The sequence below is a fragment of the Heterodontus francisci genome, chromosome 9, assembly GCF_036365525.1.
Source record: "Heterodontus francisci isolate sHetFra1 chromosome 9, sHetFra1.hap1, whole genome shotgun sequence".
Lineage (NCBI taxonomy): Eukaryota > Metazoa > Chordata > Chondrichthyes > Heterodontiformes > Heterodontidae > Heterodontus > Heterodontus francisci.
Window position 1 is genome coordinate 2639916 of NC_090379.1, and position 23428 is coordinate 2663343.

General features: G+C 52.6%; 1 protein-coding gene across 1 annotated transcript in view; it reads right to left on the reverse strand.

Moving 5' to 3' along the window:
- esrrb (estrogen-related receptor beta) overlaps nt 1-23428 on the reverse strand; it is a gene marked incomplete at its 3' end in the record, with an annotated part of 184563 nt that overhangs the window by 103152 nt on the left and 57983 nt on the right. Inside the window, exons 3-4 of the mRNA XM_068038234.1 lie at nt 15367-15477; nt 6511-6672 (exon numbers count right to left, since the gene is read on the reverse strand). Coding sequence (XP_067894335.1) covers nt 6511-6672; nt 15367-15477 — 273 coding nt within the window. The remainder of the gene's footprint in view (nt 1-6510; nt 6673-15366; nt 15478-23428) is intronic.

A 23428-nucleotide genomic window follows, 5' to 3' on the forward strand; every position in this document is an offset into this window, starting at 1 on the left:
GAGCTGACACTGAGACACACACACACGGACCGGACAGGAGCTGACACTGAGACACACACACGGACCGAACAGGAGCTGACACTGAGACACACACACGGACCATACAGGAGCTGACACAGAGACACACATACAGGGAGCTTACAGGAGCTGACACTGAGACACACACACAGGGACCGAAGAGGAGCTGACACTGAGACACACACACACGGACCGAACAGGAGCTGACACTGAGACACACACACAGGGACCGAACAGGAGCTGACACTGAGACACACACACACGGACCATACAGGAGCTGACACTGAGACACACACACAGGGACCGAACAGGAGCTGACAGTGAGACACACACACACGGACCGTACAGGAGCTGACACTGAGACACACACACACGGACCATACAGGAGCTGGCACTGAGACACACACACAGGGACCGAACAGGAGCTGACACTGAGACACACACACAGGGACCGAACAGGAGCTGACAGTGAGACACACACACACGGACCGTACAGGAGCTGACACTGAGACACACACACGGACCGAACAGGAGCTGTCACTGAGAAACACACACACGGACCGTACAGGAGCTGACACTGAGACACACACACACGGACCGTACAGGAGCTGACACTGAGACACACACACGGACCATACAGGAGCTGACACTGAGACGCACACACACGGACCGTACAGGATCTGACACTGAGACACACACACACGGACCGAACAGGAGCTGACACTGAGACACACACACAGGGACCGAACAGGAGCTGACACTGAGACACACACACGGACCATACAGGAGCTGACACTGAGACACACACACAGGGACCGAACAGGAGCTGTCACTGAGACACACACACAGGGACCGTACAGGAGCTGACACTGAGACACACACACAGGGACCGTACAGGAGCTGACACTGAGACACACACACACGGACCGTACAGGAGCTGACACTGAGACACACACACAGGGACTGTACAGGAGCTGACACTGAGACACACACACAGGGACCGAACAGGAGCTGACACTGAGACACACACACACGGACCGTACAGGAGCTGACACAGAGACACACATACAGGGAGCTTACAGGAGCTGACACTGACACACACACACGGACCGTACAGGAGCTGACACTGAGACACACACACAGGGACCGAACAGGAGCTGACAGTGAGACACACACACACGAACCGTACAGGAGCTGACACTGAGACACACACACAGGGACCGAACAGGAGCTGACACTGAGACACACACACACGGACCGAACAGGAGCTGACACTGAGACACACACACAGGGACCGAACAGGAGCTGACACTGAGACACACACACACGGACCATACAGGAGCTGACACTGAGACACACACACAGGGACCGAACAGGAGCTGACAGTGAGACACACACACACGGACCGTACAGGAGCTGACACTGAGACACACACACGGACCGAACAGGAGCTGACACTGAGAAACACACACACGGACCGAACAGGAGCTGACACTGAGAAACACACACACGGACCGTACAGGAGCTGACACTGAGACACACACACGGACCGTACAGGAGCTGACACTGAGACACACACACACGGACCGAACAGGAGCTGACACTGAGACACACACACACGGACCATACAGGAGCTGATACTGAGACACACACACAGGGACCGAACAGGAGCTGACACTGAGACACACACACAGGGACCGTACAGGAGCTGACACAGAGACACACATACAGGGAGCTTACAGGAGCTGACACTGACACACACACACGGACCATACAGGAGCTGACACTGAGACACACACAGGGACCGTACAGGAGCTGACACTGAGACACACACACAGGGACCGAACAGGAGCTGACACTGAGACACACACACACGGACCATACAGGAGCTGACACTGAGACACACACACGGACCGTACAGGAGCTGACACTGAGACACACACACAGGGACCGAACAGGAGCTGACAGTGAGACACACACACACGGACCGTACAGGAGCTGACACTGAGACACACACACAGGGACCGAACAGGAGCTGACACTGAGACACACACACACGGACCGAACAGGAGCTGACACTGAGACACACACACAGGGACCGAACAGGAGCTGACACTGAGACACACACACACGGACCATACAGGAGCTGACACTGAGAAACACACACACGGACCGAACAGGAGCTGACACTGAGAAACACACACACGGACCGTACAGGAGCTGACACTGAGACACACACACGGACCGTACAGGAGCTGACACTGAGACGCACACACACGGACCGTACAGGAGCTGACACTGAGACACACACACACGGACCGAACAGGAGCTGACACTGAGACACACACACAGGGACCGAACAGGATCTGACACTGAGACACACACACAGGGACCGTACAGGAGCTGACACAGAGACACACATACAGGGAGCTTACAGGAGCTGACACTGAGACACACACACAGGGACCGAACAGGAGCTGACACTGAGACACACACATAGGGACTGTACAGGAGCTGACACTGAGACACACACACACGGACCGTACAGGAGCTGACACTGAGACACACACAGGGACCGTACAGGAGCTGACACTGAGACTCACACAGGGACCGTACAGGAGCTGATACTGAGACACACACACACGGACCGGACAGGAGCTGACACTGAGACACACACACACGGACCGTACAGGAGCTGACACTGAGACACACACACGGACCGTACAGGAGCTGACACTGAGACACACACACAGGGACCGTACAGGAGCTGACACTGAGACACACACACGGACCGTACAGGAGCTGACACTGAGACTCACACAGGGATCTTACAGGAGCTGACACTGAGACTCACACACGGACCGTACAGGAGTGGACACTGAGGGACACACACAGGGACCGTACAGGAGAAGACACTGAGACACACACGGACCGTACAGGAGCTGACACTGAGACTCACACAGGGACCGTACAGGAGAAGACACTGAGACTCACACACGGACCAGACAGGAACAGACACAGAGACACACACACATAGACCGTACAGTACCAGGCTGGTCTGAATTGTTTTCAGGAGTAAAGGGGATTTTACAGTGCGGGAATGATTGACTCCCTTCTAATACTGTACAGCACGGAGTTAGATACAGAGTAAAGCTCCCTCTACACTGTCCCATCAAACACTCCCAGGACAGGTACAGCACGGAGTTAGATACAGAGTCAAGCTCCCTCTACACTGTCCCCATCAAACACTCCCAGGACAGGTACAGTACGGGGGTTAGATACAGAGTAAAACTCCCTCTACACTGTCCCCATCAAACACTCCCAGGACAGGTACAGTACGGGGGTTAGATACAGAGTAAAGCTCCCTCTACACTGTCCCCATCAAACACTCCCAGGACAGGTACAGTACGGGGTTAGATACAGAGTAAAGCTCCCTCTACACTGTCCCCATCAAACACTCCCAGGACAGGTACAGTACGGGGTTAGATACAGAGTAAAGCTCCCTCTACACTGTCCCCATCAAACACTCCCAGGACAGGTACAGCACGGAGTTAGATACAGAGTAAAGCTCCCTCTACACTGTCCCCATCAAACACTCCCAGGACAGGTACAGCACGGGGTTAGATACGCTCACGTTGGCGGCCCTGACTGGCGCCCTCCACCAGCTCTCGAGGGGCAAATCCCCAGGGCTGGATGGGTTGACCGTGGAGTTCCTCAGGGCGTTCTGGGACGTCCTGGGTGACGATTACGCGCGGGTCCTGGGGGAAAGCCTGCCGACCGGGGAGATGCCCCTCTCGTGGCGCAGGGCGGTCATCGTCCTGCTGCCGAAGAGGGGCGATCTCCGCCTGCTTAAAAACTGGCGTCCGGTCTCCCTCCTCAGCACGGATTATAAGATCTTTGCCCGGGCTATGTCTACCCGCCTGGGCTCCGTGCTGGCCCACATGATCCACCCCGACCAGTCCTGCACGGTCCCGGGCCGGTCCATCCAGGACAACATCCACCTGGTCCGGGACCTGATCCATCTTTCCCAGAGGACTGGTCAGTCGGTCGCATTTCTCTCCCTCGATCAGGAGAAGGCGTTCGACAGGGTGGATCACGATTACCTTTTCGGGACTCTGCGCGCTTTCGGACTCGGGCCGCATTTCGTGGCCCGGGTCCGACTTTTATACGCCGCCGCAGAGTGTCTAGTCAAGGTTAACGGGTCCTTGACGGCGCCCCTTCGATTTGGGAGAGGAGTGCGTCAGGGATGCCCCATGTCCGGCCAATTGTATACCATCTGCGTGGAGCCCTTCCTGTGCCTGCTTCGCAGGAGGTTGACGGGATTGGCTCTGCGCGAGCTGGCCATGCGGGTCGTCCTCTCGGCTTACGCCGACGACGTGCTCCTCGCAATCACAGATCCCGTTGACTTGCGGAGGATGCGCGACTGCCAGCAGACCTTTTCTGCCGCGTCCTCCACGAGGATCAATTGGGAGAAATGTTCCGGACTCCTGGTGGGTCAGTGGCGGGTGGACTCCCTGCCGGAGGAGATGACACCTTTTGCGTGGAGCACCACGCACCTCCTCTATCTGGGAGTCCACCTTAGCCCCGCTGAGGAAGCCTGGCCGGCAAACTGGCAGGAGTTGGAGGCGAAAGTCACCGCTCGGCTGGGGCGCTGGACAGGACTGCTCCGAGTGCTTTCCTACAGGGGCCGAGCGTTGGTCATAAACCAACTGGTGGCCTCGATGCTGTGGTACCGGTTGGTCACTTTGGCCCCGCCCCCTGTATTTGCCACCAAGATCCAGAAGAAACTCGTCGATTTCTTCTGGGGCAAGAGGAAACACTGGGTCTCTGCCGCGGTCCTGAGTCTCCCGATCGAGGAGGGCGGTCAGTCGCTGGTGTGCGTCCGCACCCAGGCTGCGACTCTCCGCCTTCGGACCCTGCAGAGATACCTGTACGTCGAGCATCCTCCCAGATGGTGTGCGCTGGCGACGTATTTTTTTCCGCCAGTGTCACTGCCTTCAAGACGACACGCAGCTCCCGGTGGAGTCCGTTAGCCGTACCTCTCTGAGAGAGTTGCCTGTCTTTTACCGGGATCTTTTCTGAGTCTGGAACATGGTCGCCTCCAGTCAGGGCGCTCCCCCGCCGGCGGAGGAGAGCGCCTCGGCTGTCCGGGCGGCCGACTCCGGGGACGGTCCGGCGGGCGGAGGAGTAGCTGAAACCCCCGGGACGCCCCTCACTGCGGGTGGCGAGGGGGCTCGGGAGTGCGGAGCGATCCCGGCCGAGCTGACCCCCGCTCGGCCGGAACTGCTCATCGGACCCAGGCCCCGAAACCCTCCTCGGGAGCCGGTCCCGCACAACCCGAGCCGCCTCTCGGAAATGCCCTCCGTGCCATTCCAATCGGCGCGGAGGGGTTTCCTGTACGGGCTGCTCCTGCACACTCTCCACTTCCTCGTCCTCGTCAGCCGGCCGGACACGCCCTGGCGGTCCGCGTTGCCATCTGGCGGCAAGGGGAAACCCCGATGGAGGTCTCTCTACGCGGGAGTCTTCCCCCTTTACATCGGGGACCTGGGGTGGAGGGTGCTGCACAGAGCAGTCCCGTGCAATAGGCTTTTAAGTAGGTTCACGGACTCCCAGGCCAGCTGTACTTTCTGCGGCCTGGACGAGTCCGTGTTCCACATTTATATGGAGTGTGCGAGGTTGCAGCCCCTATTTGAGTATCTGAAGGGGCTGCTCCTCAAATTCTGGCTGCACTTCAGTCCCACGCTCCTGATCTTTGGGCACCCGGTGCGGAGGGGCTCGGGCCGGGAGGAGGATCTCCTCGTCGGTCTGCTCCTGGGCCTGGCCAAGGTGGCAATTCACAGGTCCAGGTTGCGGGCCGTCGGGGGTTCCATCCTCCCCGATTGCCTGCCCCTCGTCTGCGGTTACGTTCGCGCCCGGGTGTCCCTGGAGAAGGAGCATGCGGTGTCCGCCGGTACGCTTGAGGCCTTCCGCGACCGGTGGGCACCGCAGGGACTGCATTGTCAACGCTGAAAATGGCATTTTAATTTGAGTTTTTGTTTATTTCTGTTTTTAATAAAGTTATTTTAAAAATATAAGTGTGTATATAAAAGGGGCCTGGGGTATAAAGGCCACCTTGGAAAAAAAACGGGGGTTCGATACAGAGTAAAGCTCCCTTACACCGTCCTCATGAAACAGTACATGTGGGAGTCGATAACCGTAATAGGAAAATTCAGGGTTGAGATGCAGAGGGCTCTCACACACAGAGATTGTCAGGTATGTGGACCTGAGTCTCAGGTGGGGAGTGGAAGCAATTGAAAAGTAGCTCGTTAGGGCACCCACCCTTCGTGAGCTCTGTATATAAAAGGTGTCAACACTTAAAGGGGTCTCTGCAAGCTGGGAGCTGTGTGTGCAAGTGAAGACTTAGCCACACATGGGCAGTGAAGTATGCTGTGCTGGGAATGCTGTGTATTTTGGGACTGAGCTCTTACCTGTTGCTGGCAGACTGCTCCTTACCTGGGATGTGCTTGGCCCAGCCAATAATAACCACCAGCTCCCGGTCAGCCAGGTCACACAGAGTGGTCAGTGCCTTGATGTCAGTCTCGGGCACAGTGGGGTCCGGCATGGCATAAATCTTCTCCGGCTCCGCCACCAGCAGGTGAGAAACTATTTTACTTACTGCAGCAAAGGAGAGAAAATATATTCAGAGCCTAATAGCAAAAATGCTGCCTGTAAGTGTCAGAGCATCACTGAGACTGAACCTGACAACAGCTAACAACACCTTCTATGCTTCTGCTGCTTACCAGCAAGAGTGTGACATCTGATATCGAGGGTGTGAGTTCTGATATCGAGGGTGTGAGTTCTGATATCGAGGGTGTGAGTTCTGATATCGAGTGTGTGAGTTCTGATATCGAGTGTGTGAGTTCTGATATCGAGGGTGTGAGTTCTGATATCGAGTGTGTGAGTTCTGATATCGAGTGTGTGAGGTCTGATAACGAGGGTGTGAGTTCTGATATCGAGGGTGTGAATTCTGATATCGAGGTTGTGAGTTCTGATATCGAGTGTGTGGGGTCTGATATCGAGTGTGTGAGTTCTGATATCGAGGGTGTGGGGTCTGATATCGAGTGTGTGAGGTCTGATATCGAGGGTGTGGGGTCTGATATCGAGGGTGTGGGGTCTGATATCGAGGGTGTGAGTTCTGATATCGAGTGTGTGAGTTCTGATATCGAGTGTGTGAGGTCTGATATCGAGTGTGTGAGGTCTGATATCGAGGGTGTGGGGTCTGATATCGAGGGTGTGGGGTCTGATATCGAGGGTGTGAGTTCTGATATCGAGTGTGTGAGTTCTGATATCGAGTGTGTGAGGTCTGATATCGAGTGTGTGAGGTCTGATATCGAGGGTGTGAGGTCTGATATCGAGGGTGTGGGGTCTGATATCGAGGGTGTGGGGTCTGATATCGAGGGTGTGGGGTCTGATATCGAGGGTGTGAGTTCTGATATCGAGTGTGTGAGTTCTGATATCGAGGGTGTGAGTTCTGATATCGAGGGTGTGAGTTCTGATATCGAGTGTGTGAGTTCTGATATCGAGTGTGTGAGTTCTGATATCGAGGGTGTGAGTTCTGATAACGAGGGTGTGAGTTCTGATATCGAGGGTGTGAGTTCTGATAACGAGGGTGTGAGTTCTGATATCGAGGGTGTGAGGTCTGATATCGAGTGTGTGAGGTCTGATATCGAGTGTGTGAGTTCTGATATCGAGTGTGTGAGGTCTGATATCGAGGGTGTGAGTTCTGATATCGAGTGTGTGAGGTCTGATAACGAGGGTGTGAATTCTGATATCGAGGGTGTGAGTTCTGATATCGAGTGTGTGAGTTCTGATATCGAGTGTGTGAGTTCTGATATCGAGGGTGTGAGTTCTGATATCGAGTGTGTGAGTTCTGATATCGAGTGTGTGAGTTCTGATAACGAGGGTGTGAGTTCTGATATCGAGGGTGTGAGGTCTGATATCGAGTGTGTGAGGTCTGATATCGAGTGTGTGAGTTCTGATATCGAGTGTGTGAGGTCTGATATCGAGGGTGTGAGTTCTGATATCGAGTGTGTGAGTTCTGATATCGAGGGTGTGAGGTCTGATATCGAGTGTGTGAGGTCTGATAACGAGGGTGTGAGAGCTGATAGCGAGTGTGTGAGGTCTGATATCGAGTGTGTGAGGTCTGATAACGAGGGTGTGAGGTGTGATATCGAGTGTGTGAGGTCTGATATCGCGTGTGTGAGGTCTGATATCGAGTTTGTGAGGTCTGATAACGAGGGTGAGAGTTCTGATATCGAGTGTGTGAGGTCTGATATCGAGTTTGTGAGGTCTGATAACGAGGGTGAGAGTTCTGATATCGAGTGTGTGAGGTCTGATATCGAGTGTGTGAGGTCTGATATCGAGGGTGTGAGTTCTGATATCGAGGGTGTGAGGTCTGATATCGAGGATGTGAGTTCTGATATAGAGGGTGTGAGTTCTGATATCGAGGGTGTGAGTTCTGATATCGAGGGTGTGAGTTCTGATATCGAGGGTGTGAGTTCTGATATCGAGGGTGTGAATTCTGATATCGAGGGTGTGAATTCTGATATCGAGGGTGTGAGTTCTGATATCGAGGGTGTGAATTCTGATATCGAGGGTGTGAGTTCTGATATCGAGGGTGTGAATTCTGATATCGAGGGTGTGAATTCTGATATCGAGGGTGTGAGTTCTGATATCGAGGGTGTGAGTTCTGATATCGAGGGTGTGAATTCTGATATCGAGTGTGTGAATTCTGATATCGAGGGTGTGAGTTCTGATATCGAGTGTGCTTACAGCTGACCCAGGTGAAGACATCACCGCACCCTCCCAACTGGAAAACCAGCTAAAAGACTTGTGCAAATACTAACAAAGACTGATTCCTCTTGGCCTTCCTCTCCCTCAGCCTCTTCCCCTTTGCTATAATCCTTTAAGTGTTACATTTTTGATTTATTATTGTATTTACTTTTTTTTTGCTCTCAACACACAGTGCGTGTAACTCTTCTACCCCATGACTTCTCAGTCCTCTCCGGTGGCGGGGCCCTCTGATGCTGCAGCAGCTGCTCCTGTGGCCCCATCACCATTTAAAATCTTAACAACAAAGCATGGGGTGAGAGTTACACCCATCCTAATAAGACTATTGAGACTTACGTTAAGGCAATGGATGAGGTTGTCGGCCCCTCGGCCATTGTGGCAGCCTCAAAGATGTACGGGAAGGCTGTGTTCTTCCTGAAGACCGAGCGGGCGGTGTCCCTCGCCCTAAGTACGAGGCTCACAGTGGGTGGGACCTTCCTGCCGGTGGACCCTCGAGTGGTCACTGCACAGTGGATAATATTGTCAAATGACCCACCCTTCATTCCCAGTGAGCTCCTCCTCCCCCACCTGCACCATCAGGGGGAGGTGAGGTCGGGGATCACCCCAATCCCGCTCAGTCTTCGGGAGCACAGCCTCTGACATGTCTACTCCTTCCGCCGCCAGCTATTCATGCAGCTGGCATGGGAGGAGGTTACGGAGGGCCATTTTGATGTACAGTTCCAGGGGACGGCCTACCGGGTCTTCTGGACCTCAGACGGGGCGCGGTGCCATGTCTGCATGTTCATAAGAACTGCCCCAACCTCCCGGCTGCCAACTCCACCTCGGCAGCCCAGGGTTGTGCCGCTGCACCTCCTCCCACTCCCCTTACACCTTCACCAGATACCGTTCAGTCGGTGGCAGAGGCTGTGATTTTCACAGCCTCCAGCGAGGAGTGGGGTGCCCGTCCGAATGGAAGAAAGGCGCGGAGGAAAAATAAACATCGAGAGGCGCATCCCCTGGACACCGTGACACTACCCGAGTCTGAGCTCCGCCCAAGGCCCGCTCCCGGGGAATCCACCTGCCCCAGGGCAGGGCACAGGCCCAGGGTAACCAGGCAAAAAGTGGGTGCAGAGGCAGAGGCCCCTGATGACATGAAGGTCTCTGAGCATCCGCGCCCCTCCCGAAATAAGAGGAGGAGACGTCCCTCCTCTGAAGGCGGCCTTGAGCCACGGGGTTCATCTCCTGGCGTAGGTCCTCAGTCTCCCCCTGCCACCAGCACGATCAGGGCCTCAAGCCCTGGGCGTGAACCCGCCACCCCTCGGAACTGAGGTGGGGGAGATGCCCCTGTAATCTTGTCAACTCCTGAGGGGGGGGCCCGCCCTTGGTAGGGGAATCTGTGGACCCCACGGGAGAAATCATTCCTTTGGCCGATAGGTCGGGTGTCCTGGGTGAGAGCGAGACCTGTGAGGGGCCGCCCTCCCAACAGCCTGACGCTGCCGCCCAGGATGTGCCCGACCCAGAGGCCAATCTGTGTAATTCGCTATCTGATGGTCCTGTGGGCGCTGGCGGGGCAGGAGGTGGCCTCCTCTCTCCGTCTCTGGCTGCATTTCTGGTGTCGGGCAATTCCATCTCCCCTGGACCGCTGATTGGCCTGGGGACGGAGGTGGAGGGGGATCCTGGACTGCTGGTACCCACAGGCTCCAGTTCCATCTTAGAACCCAGAGGGGACTCCTCCGCCATCGATACTGGGGGTGGGATCATGACGGAGGCGGGACCAGCTGGTGCAGCCGGGACGTCCGCCCCACAGCGTGTGGTGGATGTGTCGGCCGCTGGCGGCGACGACCCGGAGGAGGATGGGGATTCGGTGTGGGGCACGGAGGACGACCTTGATTCCATCGCCAGTGAGGTGGTGGAGACCCTCGTGCCTCCCACTGAGTCTCCACTCATCCCCACGGCGGAACTCCGGGATTTCCTCACGGTTTGCAGGGGTTGCCGCAATAAAGTTCAGCTGGCCTTTGGCCGTTGGTCGAGTCTGGCGCTGATCATTCAGTCCGTCCGTGCTGCACTCATGAAAGCGGGCAAGGGCGCGGGCGTGAAACTGGTTGAGAGGCGCCGTTTTAATGTGTTCCTCAATGGGTTGCTGGGGGAGTGGAGGGCCAGGTGCACTTCCACTCCCTCCTCACAGTGAGGTGTTGGTGACGGGTTTTAAGTATCTTTGACATGAAGATAACCATCGCCAGCCTCAACATCAACGGCAGCAGGCGGTCTCACCGCAGATTTCACAATCTCTCAGTCCTCAGGGAAGGGAGATACGCGGTGAGCTTTCTGCAGGAAACCCACACCGTTCCGGGAGACGAAGCCACCTGGCTCCTGGAGTGGCAGGGTGGTGTCTACATGAGTCACCTCACCCCTATTTCTAGTGGGGTGGCTATCTTGTTGGCCCCGACGTTTCAGCCGGAGATCTTGGGGGTCAAGGAGCTAGTGCCGGGCCGCTTGCTCCACCTTGCCGTTCGCCTGGGTAGCGTGCCGCTCCACTTTGTGAACGTGTACGCGCCCAGGCCCGGCGCGTTGCAAGCGCGCTTCTTTGAAGAAGTGTCCGCTCTCTTGAGCTCCATCGATAGCGGCGAGTGCATCATCCTCGGGGGTGGATTTTAACTGCACCCTCGAGGTGGGGGATCACTCCGGTCCCCAGCGCGGCCAAGCGTCGGTGGAGAAGTTGAGGGGACTGATCAGCTCCCTTAACTTGGTGGACGTCTGGCGGAATCTCCATCCCGACTCCAGTGACTTCACGTGGAGGTCTGGAGGAGGGGGGTCGCGAATCGACCGCCTCTACTTTTCGCAGGTGTACGTCTCCCGCGTCTCGGCGGCTTCCATGCGGCTGGTGCCGTGCACAGACCACCGTCTGGTGTGGGTGGAGTTCACTCTGCTCCGCACGTGGGCGGGGTCTACATACTGGCACTTTAACAACCGGCTGCTGGAGGACGTGCGATTTCGGGACTCGTTCCGTCGATTCTGGGCCGACTGGAGAAGGAAGCAGGGGGGCTTCCCCTCCTTGAGGCTATGGTGGGATGTGGGCAAGACTCACATCCGCGTCTTCTGTCAGGAGTACGTGAAGGGGTCGACCAAGAGGCGGGAAGCCGAGATCGGGCGCCTTGAGAGGGAGGTGCTCGACTTGGAGTCCCGCCTCGGTCATGCCGTCGTGGACCCGGCCCTGTGGCGGGCGTACAAAGAGAAGAAGGGCCCGCTGAGGGACCTGCAGCTCATAGGGTCCCGAGGCGCGTACGTGAGGTCGCGGATCCAGATCCTGGAAGATTTGGACCGCGCCTCACCCTTCTTCTACTCACTGCAAAAATGGCGGGGGGTCCGTAAGCAGCTCTTCGAGCTGCTGGCCGACGACGGATCCTCCATCACGCATCCGGAGGGAATGGGCCTCCTGGTCCGTACTTATTGCAGAGCGTTGTTCTCTCCGGATCCGTCCAGCGAGGCCGCGTGCAGAGTTTTGTGGGAGGACCTGCCGCAGGTCAGCCCGGAGGGCGCCGAAGGATTGGAGGCTCCGCTCACGTTGGCGGAGCTGTCTGGCGCCCTCCACCAGCTCTCGAGGGGCAAATCCCCGCGGCTGGACGGGTTGACCGTGGAGTTCCTCAGGGCATTCTGGGACGTCCTGGGGGAAAGCCTGGCAACCGGGGAGATGCCCCTATCGTGGCGCAGGGCGGTCATCGTCCTGCTGCCGAAGAGGGGCGATCTCCGCCTGCTTAAAAACTGGCGCCCGGTCTCACTCCTTGCCTTGGCTATGTCTACCTGCCTGGGCTCCGTGCTGGCCCACATGATCCACCCTGACCAGTCCTATACGATCCCGGGCCGGTCCATCCAGGACAATATCCACCTCGTCCGGGGCCTGATCCATCTTTCCCAGAGGACTGGTCAGCCTTTCTCTCCCTCGATCAGGAGAAGGCATTCGACAGGGTGGATCACGAATACCTTTTCGGGACTCTGCGCGCTTTCGGACGCGGCCCGGGTACAACTTTTATACGCCGCCGCAGAATGTCTAGTCAAGGTTAACGGGTCCTTGACGGCGCCCCTTCGCTTTGGGAGAGGAGTGCGTCAGGGATGCCCCATGTCCGGCCAATTGTATACCATCTGTGTGGAGCCCTTCCTGTGCCTGCTTCGCAGGAGGTTGACGGGATTGGCTCTGCGCGAGCCGGCCATGCGGGTCGTCCTCTCGGCTTACGCCGACGACGTGCTCCTCACGGTCACAGATCCCGTTGACTTGCGGAGGATGCGCGACTGCCAGCAGACCTTTTCTGCCGCGTCCTCCGCGAGGATCAATTGGGAGAAATATTCCGGACTCCTGGTGGGTCAGTGGCGGGTGGACTCCCTGCCGGAGGAGATGACACCTTTTGCGTGGAGCACCACGCACCTCCTCTATCTGGGAGTCCACCTTAGCCCCGCTGAGAAAGCCTGGCTGGCAAACTGGCAGGAGTTGGAGGCGAAAGTCACCGCTCGGCTGGGGCGCTGGACAGGACTGCTCCGAGTGCTTGCCTACAGGGGCCGATTGTTGGTCATAAACCAACTGGTGGCCTCCATGCTGTGGTACCGGTTGGTCACTTTGGCCCCGCCCCCTGTATTTGCCACCAAGATCCAGAAGAAACTCGTCGATTTCTTCTGGGGCAAGAGGAAACACTGGGTCTCTGCCGCGGTCCGGAGTCTCCCGATTGAGGAGGGCGGTCAGTCGCTGGTGTGCGTCCGCACTCAGGCTGCGACTCTCCGCCTTCGGACCCTGCAGAGATACCTGTACGTCGAGCGTCCTCCCGGATGGTGTGCGCTGGCGACGTATTTTTTCCGCCAGTGTCACTGCCTTCAAGACGACACGCAGCTCCCGGTGGAGTCCGTTAGCCGCGCCTCTCTGAGGGAGTTGCCTGTCTTTTACCGGGATCTATTCCAAGTCTGGAACATGGTCGCCTCCAGTCAGGGCGCTCACCCGCCGGCGGAGGAGAGCGCCTCGGCTGTCCGGGCGGCCGACTCCGGGGACGGTCCGGCGGGCGGAGGAGTAGCCGAAACCCCCGGGACGCCCCTCACTGCGGGTGACGAGGGGGCTCGGGAGTGCGGAGCGATCCCGGCCGAGCTGACCCCCGCTCGGCCGGAACTGCTCATCGGACCCAGGCCCCGAAACCCTCCTCGGGAGCCAGTCCCGCACAACCCGAGCCGCCTCTCAGAAATGCCCTCCGTGCCATTCTAATCGGCGCGGAGGGGTTTCCTGTACGGGCTGCTCCTGCACACTCTCCACTTCCTCGCCCTCGTCAGCCGGCTGGACACGCCCTGGCGGTCCGCGTTGCCATCTGGCGGCAAGGGGAAACCCCGATGGAGGTCTCTCTACGCGGGAGTCTTCCCCCTTTACATTGGGGACCTGGGGTGGAGGGTGCTGCACAGAGCAGTCCCGTGCAATAGACTTTTAAGTAGGTTCACGGACTCCCAAGCCGCCTGTACTTTCTGCGGCCTGGACGAGTCCGTGTTCCACATTTATACGGAATGTGCGAGGTTGCAGCCCCTCTTTGAGTATCTGAAGGGGCTGCTCCTCAAATTCTGGCTGCACTTCAGTCCCACGCTCCTGATCTTTGGGCACCCGGTGCGGAGGGGCATGGGCCGGGGGGAGGATCACCTCGTCGGTCTGCTCCTGGGCCTGGCCAAGGTGGCAATTCACAGGTCCAGGTTGCGGGCCGTCGGGGGGTCCGTCCTCCCCGATTGCCTGCCCCTCTTCCGTGGTTACGTTCGCGCCTGGGTGTCCCTGGAAAAGGAGCATGCGGTGTCCGCCGGTACGCTTGAGGCCTCCCGCGATCGGTGGGCACCGCAGGGACTGGAGTGCATTGTCAACGCCGAGAATGGCATTTTAATTTGAGTTTTTGTTGATTTATCTGGTCTTAGTTACATTTTTGTTTTTAAATAACTTTATTTATGTATATAAAGGGGGCCTGAGGATTAAAGGCCCCCTCGATGTGAAAAATATAAAAGGGGCCTGGGGTATAAAGGCCACCTTATAAGAAAAAAAAAAGAAAAAAAAAAACGGGGTTAGATGCAGAGTAAAGCTCCCTCTACACTGTCCTCATCAAACACTCCCAAGACAGGAAAAATAAATAAAAGATTTTTAAAAACGGGTTAGGCTGATCTGTGCACAGTTCCTTTTTATTTTAGACTCGAGTCTTCTGCTGTCAAGTGTGAACAATTGATCGATACTGGTTCTGCTTGGTTTATCCACTGGAAACACTTATCAACTGAATCCCATTGATGCCCACAGTGGGTGGGTGGGTGAAAAGTGAGTGGGTGGGACTGTGCCTCAGTGGGATGAGTGGTCTGTGAATGGGTGGGTGTGTGAACAGTGTGTGAGAGAGGGAAAGCTGAGTATTTAATAACTTGGTACTGGGTGGGACTGTCACTGAGTGTGGGAATGGTATTGTAGAGCTGAGGGTTTCTGTAGTGTAGTGTTGGTGGAGAGAGGGTGATGTGTCAGGGCAATGAGCTACATCATTGATTTCCATCAATATTTACATGGCCTCTTATTTGGTGGTGGCAGCTGGAGAGTGAGGGACGAGCTGTGTTCTGCATCCATTCGCCTCTTGTATTTCTGACGTCCTCCTCGCACACGGTCCAGACGTACACCTGGAGTGACAGAGGGAGGAGAGACAGAGGGAGAGTGAGGGTGAGTGGGAGACAGAGTGTTAGAGAGAGGGAGAGAGGAGGAAGAAAAAGATGAGGGTGATAGAGAGAGGGAAGGGAAGAGAAAGGGAGGGAATGGGATGAGAAAGGGTGGAAGAGAGGGAGGGAGGGGAGAAAGAGAGTGAGTGAGTGAAAAGGAGGGTGGGTAAGTGTAGGAGAATAGTAAAGAGAGAGAGGGTGAGAAGAGTGGAATAGAAGGATTGAGCGGGATATCGGAGCGGAGGAACATATAAAAACAGAAAAAGACAAATAGAGTGAAAGAAAGGATGTGAGGGAGCAAGAAAGAGAGAGACAGAGAGGGAGGGAGAAAAAGAGGCAGAGGGAGAGTGAGAAAGAAAGAGGACAGAGGAGGGGAGGGAGGAGGGAATGGGAGGGTGACAGAGGAGAACAGAGATAAGGGAGGGGGAGAGAGACAGAGAGAGTTAGAAACTTCAAACTCAGCAGCTGTCCTGTTCAGGATGTCTGAATATGATCGGGACAAAATGGGTTTGGGAACACCCTTTTCTCAAGTGCTATGAATGCCCTAACTGTTCCAAAATGGCATCCGAGGTGCGCGCACACATTTCGGGTGTAAAGGTCACTGCAGTAAGATCCAGCGGATTAATGCAGAACCCGCCATCAATCAGCGTGCAATCCAATTAGATACCAGTGCTGCCATTTTTAAGCTCCATGCTCCAGTCAGCATCTTCAATTAAACAGAAAGCTGAATATGACGTTAAGTAGCATGAAGGACACATCCCTCGGATGCCATTTTGGAACAGTCAGGGCATTTGTCGCACCTGAGAAAAGAGTGTTCCCGAAACCCATTTTGTCCCAATCACATTCAGACATTTTGAACAGTACAGCCGTGCAGTGCTATTTAAAAACATCAACAGCTACTTACAGCTTCGCAGCTACAATAGTGCTTCTGGCTGTTGCTGCAACTCTACACATTTCTGGTGCTTTCTACAACAACAATAACTTGTATTTATAGAGCGCCTTAAACAACAACAACTTGTAATTATATAGCGCCTTTAACGTGAGAAAGCATTCCAAGGTGCTTCACCGGTATGTTATAATGCAGAATTTGACACCAAACCACATAAGGAGATACTAGGGCTGGTTGAAAAAAACTTGATCAAACATAAAGCGTGTTTTAAAGGAGGAGAGAAAGGTAGAGAGGTGGAGAGATTGAAGGAGGGAATTCCAGAGGTTGGAGCACAGCCACCAATGATGGAGCAATTAAAAGGATGCTCAAGAGGCCGGAATTAGTGGAGTGCAGAGATCTCGGAGGGTTGTAGGGCTGGTGGAGATTACAGAGATAGGGAGGGGCGAGGCCATGGAGGAGATTACAGAGATAGGGAGGGGCGAGGCCATGGAGGAGATTACAGAGATAGGCATGGGCGAGGCCATGGAGGAGATTACAGAGATAGGGAGGGGCGAGGGGCTGGAGGAGATTACAGAGATAGGGAGGGGCGAGGCCATGGAGGAGATTACAGAGATAGGGAGGGGCGAGGGGCTGGAGGAGATTACAGAGATAGGGAGGGGCGAGGCCATGGAGGAGATTACAGAGATAGGGAGGGGCGAGGCCATGGAGGAGATTACAGAGATAGGGAGGGGCGAGGCCATGGAGGAGATTACAGAGATAGGGAGGGGCGAGGCCATGGAGGAGATTACAGAGATAGGGAGGGGCGAGGCCATGGAGGAGATTTGAACAAAGTGATGAGAATTTTAGATTCTTTACTCAGTGCCAGTGTAGGTCAGAGAGCAGGGGGCGATGGATGAACAGGACTTGGTGTGAATTAGGACTCAGGCAGTTGAGGTTTGGATGACCTCAAGTTTACGGAGAGTAGAATGTGGGAGACCAGCGAGGAGTGCTTTGGAATAGTTAAGTCTGGAGGCAACAAAGGCATGAATGAGGGTTTCAGTAGCAGATGAGCTGAGGGGTGAGGTCAGGTGATACGGAGATGGAAATGAGTGGTCTTCGTGATGGTGTGGATATTCAGTAGGAAGCTCAACTTGGGTTAAATATGAGGCAAAGTCTGGTTCAGTCTCAGACACTTACCACCAACAGGGATGTGTAGTCAGTGGCTAGGGAATGGAGTTTGAGGCAGGGACTGAAAACAATGGCTTCAGTTCTTCCCAATATTTAGTTGGAGGAAATTTCTGCACATCCAGTACTGGACATCAGACAGGCAGTCTGATGAGGGAGTGTTTACCTTCGTCACATCGGATGTCATTTGTGACTTTGATAAAAGTGGGACAGTGGCAGGGTCAGAAACCTGACTGAAGAGATTCAAACATGTAGTTCCAGGAAAGATGGGCATGGATTTGGGAGGTGACAACATGTTTAAGGGCTTTCAATAGTTACTTAGAGTTTGAAACTTCTACAGGGAATGGTGTGGCTGGTACATTTCTTGGTGACTTCAAGGCTTCTGCAGAAACCAGTTGCTCCAAGACATGGGTGCATAAGTAGGCAACAATACACTCAGTTCCTTCATCCAAGTCGTTCAAATAGATCATAAATAGTTGAGGCCCCAGCAATGATCCCTGTGGCACTCCACTAATTACAGTTTGCCAAACTAAAAATGCTCCATTTATCCCAGCTCTCAGTATGACAGAATCACAGGATTGTTATAGTGTAGAAGGAGGCCATTCGGCCCATCATGTCCACACTGGCTCTCTGAAAGAGCAATTCCCTCAGTTCCATTCCCCCACCTTCTCCTCTAACCCTGCACATTCTTCCTTTTCATATAACAGTCTAATTCCCTTTTGAATGCTTCAATTGAACCTGCCTCCACCACACTCTCAGGCACTCTCAGATCTTAACCACTTGCTGGATGAAAAAGATTTTCCTCATGTCACTTCTGCTTCTATTGCCAAATACTTTAAATCTGTGCCCTCTCGTTCTCGATCCGATCCTTTCACAAGTGGGAACAGTTTCTCTCTATCTACTCTGTCCACACCCCTCATGATTTTGAACACCTCTATCAAATCACCTCTCAGCCTTCTCTTCTCCAAGGAAAACAGTCCTAACTTCTCTAATCTATCTTCATAACTGAAATTCCTCATCCCTGGAACCATTCCTTTGAATCTTTTCTGTACTCTCTCCAATGTCCTCACGTCCTTCCTCAAGTGCGGTGCCCAGAACTGGATGCAATACTCCAGCTGAGGCCGAACTCGTGTCTTATACAAGTTCAACATAACCTCCTTGCTCTTGTACTCTATGCCCCTATTAATAAAGCCCAGGATACTGTATGCTTTATTAACCGCTCTCTCAACCTGTCCTGCCACCTTCAATGACTTATGCACATATACATCCAGGTCCCTCTGCTCCTGCACCCCCTTTAGAATTGTACCCTTTATTTTATATTGTCTCTCCATGTTCTTCCTACCAAAATGAATCACTTCACGTTTCTCTGCATTGAACTTCATCTGCCACCTGTCTGCCCATTCCACCAACTTGTCTCTGTCCTTTTGAAGTTCTACACCATCCTCCTCACAGTTCACAATGCTTCCAAGTTTTGTATCATCTACAAACTTTGACATTGTGCCCTGTACACCAGGGTCATTAATATATATCAGGAAAAGCAAGGGTCCCAACACTGATCCCTGGGGAACTCCACTACAAACCTTCCTGCAGCCTGAAAAACATCCATTAACCACTACTCTGTTTCCTGTCACTCAGCCAATTTCATATCCATGTCACTACCATCCCTTTTATTCCATGAGCTACAAGTTTGCTCACAAGTCTGTTGTGTGGCACGGTATCAAACACCTTTTGAAAGTCCATGTACACCACATCAACAGCATTGCCCTCATCAACCCTCTCTGTTACCTCCTTAAAAAACTCCAGCAAGTTAGTTAAACATGATTTTCCCTTAAGAAATCCATGTTGGTTTTCCTTAATTAACTTGCATTTGTCCATGTGACTATTGATTTTATCCCGAATTATTTTTTCTAGAAGTTTTCCCACCACTGAAGTTAAACTGGCCTGTAGTTGCTGGGCTTATCTTTACACCCTTTTTGAACAAGGGTGTAGTGTTTGCAATTCTCCAGTCCTCTGGCACCACCCCCGAGTCAAAGGAAGACTGAAAAATTCTGGCCAGTGCCTCTGCAATTTCCATCCTCACTTCCCTCAATATCCTTGGATGTATCTCATCTGGTCCTGATGCTTTATCCACTTTAAGTACAGACAGCCTACATAATATTTCCTCTTTATCAATTTTAAACCCCTCTAGTGTCTGATTTACCTCCTCTTTCAACATTTCCTGGGTTGCATCTTCTTCCTTGGTAAAGACAGATGTAAAGTATTCATTTCTCAGCTATGCCCTCTGCCTCCATGAGTAATTCCCCGGTGCTGTTTCCTGCTCCCGCCCTGAATTGGAAAATTTCATCAACTTTGTTTCCAATTTCCACCCTTCTCTCACCTATACATGGTCCATTTCCGACTCTTCCCTTCCCTTCTTCAACTTCTCTATTCCCCTCCATTTCTGGCGATAGACTGTCCACCAATATTCACTATAAGCTCGCTGACTCCCACAGCTACCTCGACTACACTTCCTCACACCTTGTTTCCTGTAAGGACTCAATTCTCCCAGTTTCTCTGTCTCCATTGTATCTGCTCTGATGATTCAACTTCCACACTTGTGCTTCTGACATGTCTTCCTTTTTCCTCGACCGAGGATTCGACCCCACCATAGTTGACAGGGGTGTCACCTGTGTCCGACCCATTTCTTGCACTTCTGCCCTCACCCTGACCTCTCCCTCCCAGAGCCATGATCAGGTTCCCCTTGTCCTCACCCTCCACTCCACCAGCCTTCATATTCAGTGGATCATCCTTCACCATTTCCACCACCTCCAGCGTGATGTCACCATCAAGCACATCTTCCCCTCCCCTCTCAACATTCCAAAGGGACCCTTCCCTTCGTGACACCTTGGTCCGCTCCTCAGTCACCCCCAACATCCCCTCCCTTTCTCACGGCACCTTTCTGGGTGTATGCAGGAGAGGCAACACCTGCCCTTTTACCTCCTCCCTTCTCAAGGTCTCATACTTTACATATACATTATTCACCGTTCATGATGCGGTCTTTTCTACATTTAGGAGACCAAACGCAGACTGGGTGACCACTTTGCAGTTTTCCTCCACTCTGTCTGCAAGCTTCCTGTCACTTGTCAGTTCAATTTTCCACCTTGCTTTCACTCTGACCTTTCTGTCCTTGGCCTGCTACAGTTTTCTAATGAAGCTTAACGCAAGCTCGAGGAACAGCATCTCATCTTTCAACTGGACATTTTACAGCCTTCCAGAGTTAACATTGAGTTCAATAGTTAGAGATCATAACCTCTGCCCCATTTTGTTTCATGTTTCTTTGCTGGTTTGTTGTTTTTCTCTCTTTTTCCTCTTAAAACCTATTTACATTTCTAACTTTTCCAAATTTTGATGAAAGGTCACATGGGATTAGCAGAATGGGTGAGTGACAAATCTCTCTCTCGAGTCAAAAGCAGTATATATGACCCTGGACTGGAGCCCAGCAACAGAATCATTGTACGCTAAGCAACAGCTGAGGGGTCACACACGCCATTCATGTTGTGTATGGCCCCGTCAACATAGGGACATCAACGTGGATGAAAGTGGCATCTCTGTGCACTGCGACATGATGCTCTTTCCTGTCTGGGACCTGGCTTCATTTGCAGCTCAGATAGAATTAATCACCAAATCATAAAATCATACTGGGCAAGTGTGAAGTTATTCACTTTGGTCATAAGAAGAGAAGAGCAGAATATTTTTTTAAAAGGCATGAAACTTATAAATGTTGATGTTCAGAGAGATATGAGGGTGTTCATCCAAGGAAAACAGAAAGTTAACAAGCAGGTACAGTAAGCAATTTGGAAGACAAATGGCATGTTGGTCTTTATTGCAAGGGGATTGGAGTACAGGAATAAGGAAGTCTTGCTACAATTGTACAAGGCTTTGGTGAGACCACACCTGGAATACTGTGTGCAGTTTTAGTCTCCATATCTAAGGAAGGATATACTTTCCTTGGAAGCAGTACAGTGAAGGATCACTAAATTGGTTCCCTCCGCGACACCCTGGTCCACTCCTCCATTACCTCCACCACCTCGTCCCCTTCCCATGGCACCTTCCCCTGCAATCGCAGGAGGTGTAATACCTGCCCATTTACCTCCTCTCTCCTCACTATCCCAGGCCCCAAACACTCCTTTCAGGTGAAGCAGCGATTTACTTGTACTTCTTTCAATATAGTATATTGTATTCGCTGCTCACAATGGGGTCTCCTCTACATTGGGGAGACCAAGCGCAGACTGGGTGACCGCTTTGCGGAACACCTCCGCTCAGTCCAAAAGCAGGACCCTGAGCTTCCGGTTGCTTGCCATTTCAACACTCCCCCCTGCTCTCATGCTCACATCTCTGTCCTGGGCTTGCTGCAGTGTTCCAGTGAACATCAACGCAAGCCCGAGGAACAGCATCTCATTTACCGATTAGGCACACTACAGCCTGCCGGACTGAACATTGAGTTCAATAATTTCAGAGCATGACAGCCCCCCACTTTACTTTCATTTTTAGTTATTTTTTATTTTAGTTTGATTTTATTTTAGTTTGTGTCATCATTGCAATGGCAGACATTTAAGGGGATATTTCAGAATACACAGAATACAGACATTTCAACAAGAAAGGAAAATTCCAAGGGAGGATCCGTCATCCGTGGTTAACTAAAACAGTTCGAGACAGTATCAAACTTAAAGAAACAGCCCATAATTGTGCAAAGATGGGAGGCAGGTCAGAAGATTGAACAGAATATTTTAAAAAAGCAAAGAATGACTAAAGTATTGATAAGGAAGATAAATTAGAGTACGAGAGAAAGCTAGCTAGAAATATAAAGACAGATAGTAAGAATTTCGATAGATATTTAAAAAAGAGTTAACAAAGTGAGTGTTGGTCCTATAGAAAGTGAGTCTGGGGAATTAATAATGGATAATGAGATGGCAGATGAATTGCAGAGATATTTTGCATCGGTCTTCACTCTTAAGGATACAAGTAACATCCCGGTATTAGCTGTAAGTCAGGAAATGGAAGGGCGGGAGGAACTCAAGGAAATTACAATCACCAGGGAAGTGGTACTGAACAAATTGTTGGAGCTGCGGGCTGACAAGTCCCTGGGTCCTGATGGACTTCATCCTAGGGTCTTAAAAGAAGTGGCGAATAAGATAGTTGATCGGTTAGTTTTAATTTTTCAAAATTCCCTGGATTATGGGAAGGTTCCATTAGATTGGAAAATAGCGAATGTAACTCCTTTATTCAAAAAGGGAGGGAGGCAGAAAGCAGGAAACTACAGGCCAGTTAGCTTAACATCTGTCTTCGGGAAAATGTTAGAAGCTATTATTAAAGATGTTATAGCAGGGCACTTAGAAAAATTCAAGGTAATCAGGCAGAGTCAACATGGCTTTGTGAAAGGGAAATCATGTTTAACCAATTTATTGGAGTTCTTTGAGGGAGTAACATATGCTGTGGATAAAGGGGAACCAATGGATGTATTGTACTTAGAATTCTAGAAGGCATTTGATAAGGTGCCACATCAAGGTTATTGCAGAATATAAAAGCTCATGCTGTAGGGGGTAACATATTGGCATGGAAAGAAGATTAGTTAACTAACAGGAACAGAGAGTAAGCATAAATGGGTCATTTTCTGGTTGGCAAGATGTAACGAGTGATGTGCCACAGGGATCTGTGCTGAAGCCTCAACTTTTTACAATTTATATAAATGACTTGGGACTGAAGGTTTGGTTGCTAAATTTGCTGATGACACAAAGATAGGTAGGAAAGTAACTTGTGAAGAGGACATAAGGGGGCTACAAAGGGATATAGATAGATTAAGTGAGTAGGCAAAGACCTGGCAAA